Here is an 11,271-nt window from a genome sequence, read left to right as displayed (position 1 = left end):
AAAAACATCCCACTCATACTTACATACTCTTAAAATAGTGATGTATTGGACTCCTATATTGCCCCGTAAGAATCAGATGCAAAGTTTGGGGAAGCAAACAGGTTGGGGAAGCAAAATGAGATCCGGACCTCCTTCCCATCATGGAGGCTTTGAGGTGCAATCTACTCGTTAGGTAAAATGGCTGTAGAGGAGGACCTTTGTCCAACTCCCATGATGGAAAGTTAGATGACAGGTTAAAGAAAAACTGTCACCCTGATCACCCACACAAAACCCAATACACTTGGTTATAGTGCGGGTTACCAGGAGTCCAAAGAGGTGTGACTTACCAAATTTGGTCCACTGGTTCCTTTGATATTGCTCGGAAAAGTTCCCTTGCTCAATTCAGTTATTTGCATGCAGGAGGTGGGGCCCCGCCAGCTGGCCGCCCCCTGCTTCATATTCTCCACTCTACTGCTGGCCCCTCAATTAGCATATTCATATTATGGTACACCACATCCTAGTGGCCCCGCCTCCTGCACACAATTAACTGAATTGAGGAAGAAAACCACTAGACCTCTTTGGACTCCTGGTCACCTACACTATAACCCAGTGTATTGGGTTTACTGTGGATGATCAGGGTTACAGTTTTCCTTTAAGCTGACGGAAGTTCCATCAAAAAACTGTGAAGATGTGCAGTCTTGACAATGAGATGGAATGAGATATGGACAACCAATTGAAAAGTGAAATCAAATGCTCTGTTTATGTGTTTTTGGAATGTATATCAAAAATTTTGAAGCAGCAAGAGACCCTGCAATTTGCTTTTTCCTGGTTGACCCCTTTAAAGTCAATGGACCTCATTTACTAAGCTGAAACCGACTGGTTTTTGTCTGGTTATTTTGGCGCAGTGTCTGAGACAAGTCTGCGCCAGTCTCCGCCAATTTGCGACAGTGTGCGCCTAAAAAATCCAACAAACCCGACATTGCACTGTGAAAAGCCGAAAAGGGGGCGTGGTTTGTCGCAAAGTGGGCGTGATTGACCCGAAAAGGGGTGTGGCTTCACAACCCAATGGATTTACTATTGAATTCACAGAAAATCCTGGGGTAAATGGCATAAAATATCGACCTAGAAAAAGCTGGTCGGAAAATGTTCCCGACTTTTCCCAATAGTAAATAGAGTGGAATCCTACAAGTCTGAAACAACTTTTCACACTAGTAAAAACCCGAAACTCTTAGTAAATGAGGCCCAATGTGTGCTGCCATCACAGAAGTATAAAAGCTACAGGCCACCAATGCAAAATTTAACAGGGCCCAAACTTTCCATGCTATTCATAGTCCCAGTATCTTATTATGTGGCAGAAGGGCCTTATGGTATCCTCAGGCACCAGCACCCAGGTGTGTCTGCTACTACTGCACCCCCTATAGCTACACCTTGGGGTGTATAGTAGGTAATTGTTTATTTTCAAATTTTTATATTTTTTTAATTGAAGACAGATTAGGATTGAGTAATCTGTAGTTGAGCCAAACATGATAAAGTAAATGTTACCTACTGTATTGCCACCTGAATGCCATATAAAGATACCTACTGTATAATGGATGTCCATTATTAAGTTGCCAGCAATATTTCTGCATAAAGTAAAACATCTGCAGGAAAAAAAAAACTAAGAACAAGCATCAATGCTTTGGAAAATCAGTAGAAACCTCACCACACAACAACACTACATCAATGTTACCATTATAGACTTGTTCATGCTGCAGACTGTGTTGCATCTCCGCAAGTTAAATAAGTAGAATAAGGTTTATATACAGTATAAGTATAGTCCCTCATTTGACCAGTGTTGTCCAAGGTTCCCCATGTGAAGGGTCACGTTAATTTTATTGGCCAAACGCTTCTTTTTTCCAAATAAAGCCCTGAACGGATATTGAAAGACTCATTCGGCCTTTAGGCCTCCAGCTTTATGGCCGTTGCGATAGATGAATCCACCCATTCCTGTAGCCAGGTCAGCCAGCCAAGTCCCACCTCTTCATTGGTATATTAGAAGTCCACTGGGTGGAAGTGCTGGAATCTTTGTATATAATACAGTAGACATATATATATAAGTCTATTCAACCTCATCCTTTGGCACCTATAAGGCCAGCTGAAGTTTTGTCATATTTCTTTGATGCATGTTGTGATGTCGGACCAACTCATCAGACCGGGCAAACTTCTTCTGACAGCTAGGCCATCTGCAACTGAAAGGCTTCTCACCTGTCAACATAGAAATGTCCAGTTATCAAGGAGGAACACCAAACACTGGTAACTGAGGATCAAATATTACATAAAGGTAAAAATAAAGCATGCTAAAAACCCCAAAAAAGGTTACATAAAGAATTTATATTTCTCAATTTGCAAAGTGTGGAAAAGACTAATCTAGGTAAACCTAACACCGAGATGTACCCATCAGTTATAAAAGGTAAAAACTATAAAACCAGTAAAAGTTACCATAATGTACCTATTCACCTTAAAAGATACCTATTGCTGGTATATATAGAGGTTTGTGCAAAGGTTAACTTGTGGGCCTGCTACGTAGTTCTTAGTAAGGATGCATTGCTACGTTGCCACAAGCAAACAAAAATCAGTCCACATGACATGGCCAATGACCACATGATTTTCCATTAAAGTGTGCCTGTTATTTGCTAAAACGTTTACATAATGTAGATAATGATATTATATGTATATTTGTAATATACATTGGTTAAAAAAAAATGTATATTTTGGGGTGTAAAAAATGCCTGCTCTTGCCTGTGTGCCCCTGGTTCACGCAGCAGGATAACCGACAAGCCAGGAGCCTGCACATAGCCCTGCTTGTCTTCCGTGTACAGAGCCCTGCTTGTCCTCAGTGTACAGAGCCCTGCTTGTCCTCACTGTACAGAGCGCTGCTTGTCCCCAGTGCACAGAGTCCTGCTTGTCCTCACTTCACAGAGCCCTGCATGTCCACAGTGTACAGAGCCCCGCTTGTCCTCAGTGTACTGAGCCCTGCTTGTCCTCAGTGTACAGAGCCCTGCTTGTCCTCACTGCACAGAGCCCTGTTTGTCCTCAGTGTAGAGAGCCCTACTTATCCTCAGTGCACAGAGCCCTGCTTGTCCTCAGTGTACAAAGCCCTGCTTGTCCTCACTGCACAGAGCCCTGCTTGTCCTCACTGCACAGAGCCCTGCTTGTCCTCGGTGTACAGAGCCATGTTTGTCCTCAGTGCACAGAGCCCTGCTTGTCCTCACTGCACAGAGCCCTGCTTGTCCTCAGTGTACAAAGCCCTGCTTGTCTTCAGTGCAAAGAGCCCTTCTTTTCATCACAGCAAAGAGCCTTACTTGACATCACTGCGCAGAGCCCTGTTTGTCCTCAATGCACAGAGCCCTGCTTGTCCTCAGTGTACAGAGCCCTGACTCCTGCTTGTCCTCACTGCACAGAGCCCTGCTTGTCCTCAGTGTGCAGAGCCCTGTTGGTCCTCAATGTACAGAGCCCTGTTTGTCCTCAGTGCACAGAGCCCCACTTGTCCTCAGTCTACAGAGCCCTGCTCGTCCTCAGTGTACAGAGCCCTGCTTGTCCTCAGTGTACAGAGCCCTGCTTGTCCTCAGTGTACAGAGCCCTGCTTGTCCTCACTGCACAGAGCCCTGCTTGTCCTCAGTGAACAGAGCCCTGCTTGTCCTCAGTGTATAGAGCCCTGCTTGTCCTCAGTGTAAAAAGCCCTGCTTGTCCTCACTGCACATAGCCCTGCTTGTCCTCAGTGTACAGAGCCCTGCTTGTCCTCAGTGCACAGAGCCATGCTTGTCCTCAGTGTACAAAGCCCTGCTTTTCCTCACTGCACATAGCCCTGCTTCTCCTCACTGCACAGAGCCCTGCTTGTCCTCGCTGCACAGAGCCCTGCTTGTCTTCACTGCACATAGCCCTGCTTGTCCTCAGTGTACAGAGCCCTGCTTGTCCTCAGTGCACGGAGCCCTGTTTGTCCTCGGTGTACAGAGCCATGTTTGTCCTCAGTACACAGAGCCCTGCTTGTCCTCACTGCACAGATCCCTGTTTGTCCGCAGTGAACAGAGCCCGGCTTGTCTTCAATGCAAAGAGCCCTTCTTTTCCACACGGCAAAGAGCCTTGTTTGACCGCACTGCGCAGAGCCCTGTTTGTCCTCAATGCAAAGAGCCCTACTTGTCCTCAGTGTACAGAGCCCTGACTCCTGCTTGTCCTCACTGCACAGATCCCTGCTTGTCCTCAGTGTGCAGAGCCCTGCTTGTCCTCAGTGTACAGATCCCTGCTTGTCCTCAGTGCACAGAGCCCTGCTTGTCCTCAGTGCACAGAGCCCTGCTTGTCCTCACTGTACAGAGCCCTGCTTGTCCTCAATGCACAGAGCGCCACTTGTCCTCAGTGTACAGAGCCCTGATTGTCCTCAGTGCACAGAGCCCTGCTTGTCCTCACTGTACAGAGCCCCGCTTGTCCTCAGTGTACAGAGCCCCGCTTGTCCTCAGTGTACAGGGCCCTGCTTGTCCTCAGTGTACAGATCCCTGCTTGTCCTCAGTTTATAGAGCCCTGCTTGTCCTCAGTGTACAGATCCCTGCTTGTCCTCGGTTTACAGAGCCCTGATTGTCCTCAGTGTACAGAGCCCTGCTTGTCCTCACTGTACAGAGCCCTGCTTGTCCTCAGTATACAGAGCCCTGCTTGTCCTCAGTGTACAGAGCCCTGCTTGTCCTCAGTGTACAGAGTCCTGCTTGTTCTCAGTGTACAGAGCCCTGCTTATCCTCAGTGTACAGAGCCCTGCTTGTCCTCAGTGTACAGAGCCCTGCTTGTCCTCAGTGTACAGAGCCCTGCTTGTCCTCAGTGCACAGAACCGTGCTTGTCCTCAGTGTACAGAGCTCTGCTTGTCCTCAGTGCACAGAGCCCTACTTGTCCTCAGTGCACAGAGCCCTGCTTATCCTCAGTGTACAGAGCCCTGCTTGTCCTCAGTGCATAGAGCCCTGCTTATCCTCAATGGACAGAGCCCTGCTTGTCCTCAATGCACAGAGCCCTGCTTGTCCTCACTGCACAGAGCCCTGCTTGTCCTCTGTGTACAGAGCCCTGCTTGTCCTCAATGCACAGAGCCTTGTTTGTCCAGCCCACATTTCCTGTATTTATTCTACTCACAGAGACATGCAGGTAATAGCTGCGGGGACAGCATTTTCTCACCCAAAAATATACACATTTAATGTACAAATTTTTTAACCAATGTATATTACAAATATACATATAATAGCGTTATCTACATTATATAAAAAGTTTTTTTTGCAAACAACAGAAACACTTTAGGAGATGTTGCTAGATTTTAGCTGAGCAATTAGCAGAAAAGTGACTATAGCTGTGGATGAGAATGGACTGTAATGCAGAAGGTTGCACAGATCAGTAAAGAAAGTTTTCAAAGTAGCATCTTATCGATCTATTATGTTATGTCGATGTTATGTAAGTATAAAGACAGTACATGAATAAAAAAATGTGAATAAAGGTTTACGCACTTGTTTTACCTGTATGAGTCCTGGTGTGCGTCTTCAGGTGGTCAGATCTGGAGAACTTTCGCTCACATGTTTTACATTGGAAAGGTTTGACACCTAAGGGCAATGAGATCATGTGGTTAAGACATATTTGCCCTTATTATAAGTCAGTTAGTCAATAAAACTAAAAATACAAATTAAATAGAGCATGCTTCCCAGGTTACCAGTATTGTTCCACCATATTGATTGCACATGTATGAATCCCTATTTTTCCTGTTTGTCATAATAGGTAACAATTTTTTGTCTAACTTAAAAATTCTCTTCCATTCACATCCATATTATTAACAAAAAATAATAATTTGGGTGTACTCAATCTGTGGTTCATCTGAGAATTCCAGTACGATGTAGATCCCTAATGGCTACATCCAATGTGCAAATGAATGCTTGACAGTAATAGAAAGAAAGAAAATGTGCTGGTTTCTGAAGGACAATGAAGATGCAATGAATGGATAGTGGTGTAAATGTGGTTAAGGTGTAGTGGTTTATATAATGTAGATACTGGGGCACTGAGGAAGGGCTACGACAGCCTGAAACACGTCTGATGAGCATTGATAAGATCTCAGAAGTCACCATTGAAGAACCTGCAAAAAATGTATTGACTGCAAATGTATTAACTGCAGAACCGGATTGAAGCATGCCAGCTCTCCACCATTTACAGCCCAATACAGCATAGACTGTAAGCGCGTGCTCCTCCACAAGAACCCACAGCTTCCAGCACAGCGCACATCGCTTGTTAGTGCGGCTTGTCTGTAAGAAGGCAGACCTCGCCGCACACTGCCAGGCGCTGCGAACATCCGGACCTGTTGAGGATCCATCTCCCTCCCAGGCAAACATCGTGAGGTCGGGTGAGTGGACTGGTACCCCGCACTTATTACAATCTTGCCGACTGCCGTGTCGCGCTACATAATATTACAGGACAAGCGCTTACTAGCTAATGCTCTGATAGTGGCCGCAAGATTGAGAATCTCCAGCGCTTCTCCACTTGTTTATAAACACGCTTCTTAAAGGGGTATTCCAGGATTTTTTGTGTGCGATGGTTTTCTAACAATTCTTCTGTGATTTTCACCCCAATATTTATTTTTACCAGCATACAAAATGACTGTTGTCTATGATTTTTCCCAGGTTGCAAAGTGGCCGAGACCTGACTCACTAGTCAGCTGATGACAGGGAGCCTGTCTGCTTCAATGGGTGGAGTGATCGCTTGGTGGGAGAAAGATCAATCTGCAACTAATGCAACAGCTGTAGGCACCCTGATTGAAAACCACAGGTCTTTTGTTTTAACGGGTGGGGTGGCTGATGTGTGAGAGGGAGGAAAATTGCATTGTGGGATTTGTAGTAAAAAAAAAAAACATAAGTCAAACAGGAAATACAAGTTCACAAAAAGCTAGCCACAGTATTATGGTAATCTCACAACATAGCCATTTAGCCCAAGACAAGCGCAGATCCTTCCTAAGCATGTCCATTACTGTCTGCCAGATAAACCCTTTAATGCTTCTGCCTTTGGCAGCATAAGTTTTTGCAATTGAAGGTGACTTTGAGATCAAGGTTTACATTTGTTTATATTTGGGACTATGAATATATTTTAAAGATCACGCACACAGTTGACTAATTGTTCTATTTATTACTGTGTTTTACATTATGCTAATATTACCTTTATCAGAGTGGATAGTCGGCATCCACTTTGGCTATTTTAATCTAAATACTGCAAATAAATGTACTTTAGAACTCTGCATTTGTACATTTTTGGGTGTTTTTAGGCAATATCTTTCCCCCTTTTTCTTCTTTTCCCCCTCTCCTTTCCCCCCTGTCCCAGTATCTACAGTTACATTGTATAAACCACTACACGTTAACCACATTTACACCACAATCCATTTATTGCATCTTCATTGTCCTTGAGAAACAGCACATTTTCTTTCTTTTGTACGATATTATTGCCCATATGATCCAGAATTCTAGTAGTTCTAGTAAAGATTTTGGGGGAGATTTATCAAAAGCTGTGCAGAGGAAAAGAGCAACCAATCAGACGGCTTCTTTCATTTTTCAGTGGCCTTGTTATAAATGAAAGAAGCGATCTGATTGGTTGCTATGGGCAACTGGAGAACTTTTCCTCTGGACACGTTTTGATAAATCTCCCCCATTAAGTTTAGATTCATACACAAGACAAAGCTCCTGGCCAGTTACCAAAATGGGGTAGAGGAACCTTTGATTTTTGCTATAGCGCCCCTCTCTTCTATGTACACCACTGATTGTTGGTAGGAACTAAATCTGCTGCCATATAGTGACTCTGTATGGCTTCCTATTTTCCCCTAGAAGAATACTTTTATCTTGTGAGCTTTGTTTTGGGGTCTTATATATAGATGACATCTGCTTCTCTCACTTCACATAAGCCTGGATAAAGGCATCATATACCGTATGTACCATAATGTAGACTGACACATTTTCGAAGCACATACTGTACTTTCTTCTTCTAAAGGTGTAGTCCAGTTAAAAAAAAAAACTTATCCCCTATCCAAAGGATAGGGAATGAGTTTAAGATTGCAGGGAGTCAAGAATCCCCCCGTGTTCTCCTGCCCGGAACCCCATTTCTCCCCATAATGAAATGTGTCGACCCTTCATGCATCCCTACGGGAGAGCCGGAGATGCAGCAATCACATATACATGACCAACCTGTGTGCCGTCTTTGGTGTCTTTTCAGTTGATCTGAACGAGAAAATCTCCTTTCGCAGTCTTTAAAGTCACATTGATAGGGTTTTTCTCCTTAAGAAAAAAATGACATTATTGTGTGTTAAAAAAATCCATAAAATAGGGTAAAACCATAGTATTCATAGTAGGTATCTGCACATGAACATGCGGTTTAAGCCTATGCCATAAGATACAGATCCCTTTTTCATACAAGAAGAATGGCTCCTATATACAACTTTATCTGTCACGAAACCTGAAGCTATAGACACAGCAGTATGAAAATATTGTATTACCCGTGTGCTTTCTACTGTGCATCTGCAGATGGGATAGCTTGAAGTATCTCTTGTTGCATCCAGGATATGCACACATGAAGGGTCGCTTTTCATTGGTTTCTGAAGTTGACCTAACTATAGTTGGGGGCACTCCTGGAACACGTCTAACATCCTAGAAGAAGAAATATATATGTTCAAATTTAGAAGCGATCTCTCTGCAGCCTGTGTATTTTTACCCCCACTTCTCTTCCCATCTCCCTCTTCCCCCCTCCATGGACTTGTATTTCTTGTCTTACACACACAAGACAAAAGCTGAGCTGATTTTTAGAGTGGAAGAGTTTAGCAGCAGGAGTGGGGGGGGGGGGGGTGAGGGGGGTTTAAAACATTTAATAACAGGAGGAAAAAGCATTTTGTCTGGTTAGATATAAAGCAGCATTTGTTATATTCACTTGCACTACTGTTCTATACAAGCTTGTTCAAATGACAGTGTCTATTTAAGCAAACACTGAAGACTCCTCCTAAATAATTGAGATCTGTGGGTAACTTATATTGAATGTATATAAAAAAATATGTTCACCATAACCCATGTATCAATCTTTGGTGATAGGACATTATATTACTATAGGTAATAACAATATTTGGTTGAAATAGTATTTAGAAGCTCCAGAGCAGCAAAGGTCAGTGTATTTGTTTTTCACCTTAAAGGGGTACTCCGACCCTAGACATCTTATCTCCTTATCTCCTATCCAGCGGCGAGACCCTCGCAATCTCCCTGCTACACCTGGCGTACGTTTAGAGCATCTGGTGCAGCGCTGGAGGCTCGTGATGTCATGGCCATGCCCCCTCAATGCAAGTATATGGGAGGGGGCGTGACAGCAATCACGCCCCCTCCCATAGACTTGCTTTGAAGGGGCGTGGCCATAAGGTCATGAGCGGGGCATGACCGTGACGCCATGAGCCTCCGCCCCACATTGTTAGTCGCTCCGTGCACCGAATGTCTGGGGTGCCGCAGCCAAGATTGTGGGGTCCCCCGTGGGACCCCCACAAGCAGGCCTCTTATACCCCTATCCTTTGGATAAGGGATAAGATGTCTAGGAGCGGAGTACCCCTTTAATGGTTCCATGTTAAAAATAAAAGTTTTTCTTTTTCCAGCATACATTGAGGGTCTATCCTAGACATAGCTCATCAATGTGTGATGTGGGTGTATGATCCCCCAAAGCCCACTTGGACTCCCTTTTTTAAAATCTTTAATTTGTTTTTAATTTAATTTAAATTAAGTTCTGTTGTAGTTATGTATGGACTCTGTACTTGCTTGGTTTTTGTGTTCCAATCTTAGCCATGAGTATCAATTTTATGCATTTTTATGGAATATGGGAAAAAGTGTTGTGTGGCCTTTTGACAATGTGTAAGGTTTCTACTTCCAGGAAATATAAGGATATGGGGGTTTAGTATGACTTTTGTAGTGTAGGGTTAAAGGGGTACTCCGGTGGAAAACTTTTCTCTTTAAATCAACTGGTACCAGAAAGTTAAACAGATTTGTAAATTACTTCTATTAAAAATCTTAATCCTTCCAGTACTTATTAGCTACTGAATACTACAGAGGAAATTCTTTTCTTTTTTGAACACAGTGCTCTCTGCTGACATCTATGTCCATTTTAGGAACTGTCCAGAGCAGCATATGTTTGCTATGGGAATTTTCTCCTACTCTGGACTGTTCTTAAAATGGACAGAGATGTCAGCAGAGAGCACTGTGCTCGTGATGTTAGCAGAGAGCTCTGTGTTTCAAAAAGAAAATAATTTCCACTGTAGTATTCAGCAGCTAATAAGTACTGGAAGGATTAAGATTTTTTAATAGAAGTAATTTACAAATCTGTTTAACTTTCTGGCACCAGTTGATTTAAAAAAAAAAAGATTTCCTTTCGGAGTACCCCTTTAAAGCTGGCAACTTTCTGTAAAAATTTTATGCAAAAACCAACCCCTGTCTTTTGTATGGAAAGAAACTCATAGAATCTGAATTTCTACAGTAGAAGGCCACAGGCATGTTTGGCACCATTGAGTTACAATGTAACATCAGCTGTGACATTCCTTGTCCTATTTGTTCTCCGATGACCCCTTAGTGATACAATATTGCGGTGATTATGTTTTGCGCGGAGCAGATTGATGACAGCAGCGATTTTCCCATAAACAGCCCAGCGATTCTGATAAATGTATCCTTATGATATCAGATAGATAATGTAGATATGTAAACTGCTTCAAGCTGCAGACCCTAACCCGGAACCCTGAACATTATTCTTGACTGAAGGAATATGAAGGAAAATGACTTTGACATTTAGTAATCTGATAATCTCATTCCCAAAATATAGCAGGATATAATGTGAAATCACCCAGGGCCCTGACACTTTGATAATGCATGAGAAACTGAGTTGGTCAGCCATAAAAGTGTGGCTGAAAGGAGGGTTATCATATTACTAGACCACTGAAAGTGAATTTACCAAAAATGTGTTTACTGGCACCAGAAGTCAAAGGAGTGCACTGGGCAAAATAAAAATGCCAGGCTTCATTTATCAAAACTGACTTTATTGCCCATAGCAGTCTATCACAGCTCTTTCTTAAAGGGGTATTCCAGCTTTATTCATCTTATCCCCTATCCTTTTGGTGTATGATCTCCGCTGGGTACCCCCGTGATTTTGGTGCAGCCCCCGGCATTCTGTGCCAGCACTGCCTCTGAGTTGGGGATGTGACGTCACGGCCACGCCCCTAGTGATGTCACGCTACACCCCATCCATTCATGTCTA

General features: G+C 43.5%; 1 protein-coding gene across 9 annotated transcripts in view; it reads right to left on the bottom strand.

Moving 5' to 3' along the window:
* Positions 1 to 582: 582 nt before the first annotated feature.
* WT1 (WT1 transcription factor) overlaps positions 583 to 11,271 on the bottom strand; it is a 54,941-nt gene continuing 44,252 nt past the window's right edge. For 7 of the 9 annotated variants that reach the window (XM_056526627.1, XM_056526629.1, XM_056526628.1 and 4 more), the window contains 4 exons: positions 8,498 to 8,648; positions 8,190 to 8,279; positions 5,487 to 5,579; positions 583 to 2,223 (listed from right to left, as the gene is read on the bottom strand). In XM_056526627.1, coding sequence (XP_056382602.1) covers positions 2,102 to 2,223; positions 5,487 to 5,579; positions 8,190 to 8,279; positions 8,498 to 8,648 — 456 coding nt within the window. In that variant the 3' untranslated portion in view covers positions 583 to 2,101. The remainder of the gene's footprint in view (positions 2,224 to 5,486; positions 5,580 to 8,189; positions 8,280 to 8,497; positions 8,649 to 11,271) is intronic. The other 2 variants (XM_056526623.1, XM_056526626.1) reach the window with 1 other exon arrangement.

This window comes from Hyla sarda, chromosome 6, assembly GCF_029499605.1.
Source record: "Hyla sarda isolate aHylSar1 chromosome 6, aHylSar1.hap1, whole genome shotgun sequence".
In the NCBI taxonomy this organism is placed as follows: Eukaryota; Metazoa; Chordata; class Amphibia; order Anura; family Hylidae; genus Hyla; species Hyla sarda.
This window is presented reverse-complemented; position numbering and strand designations above follow the sequence as displayed.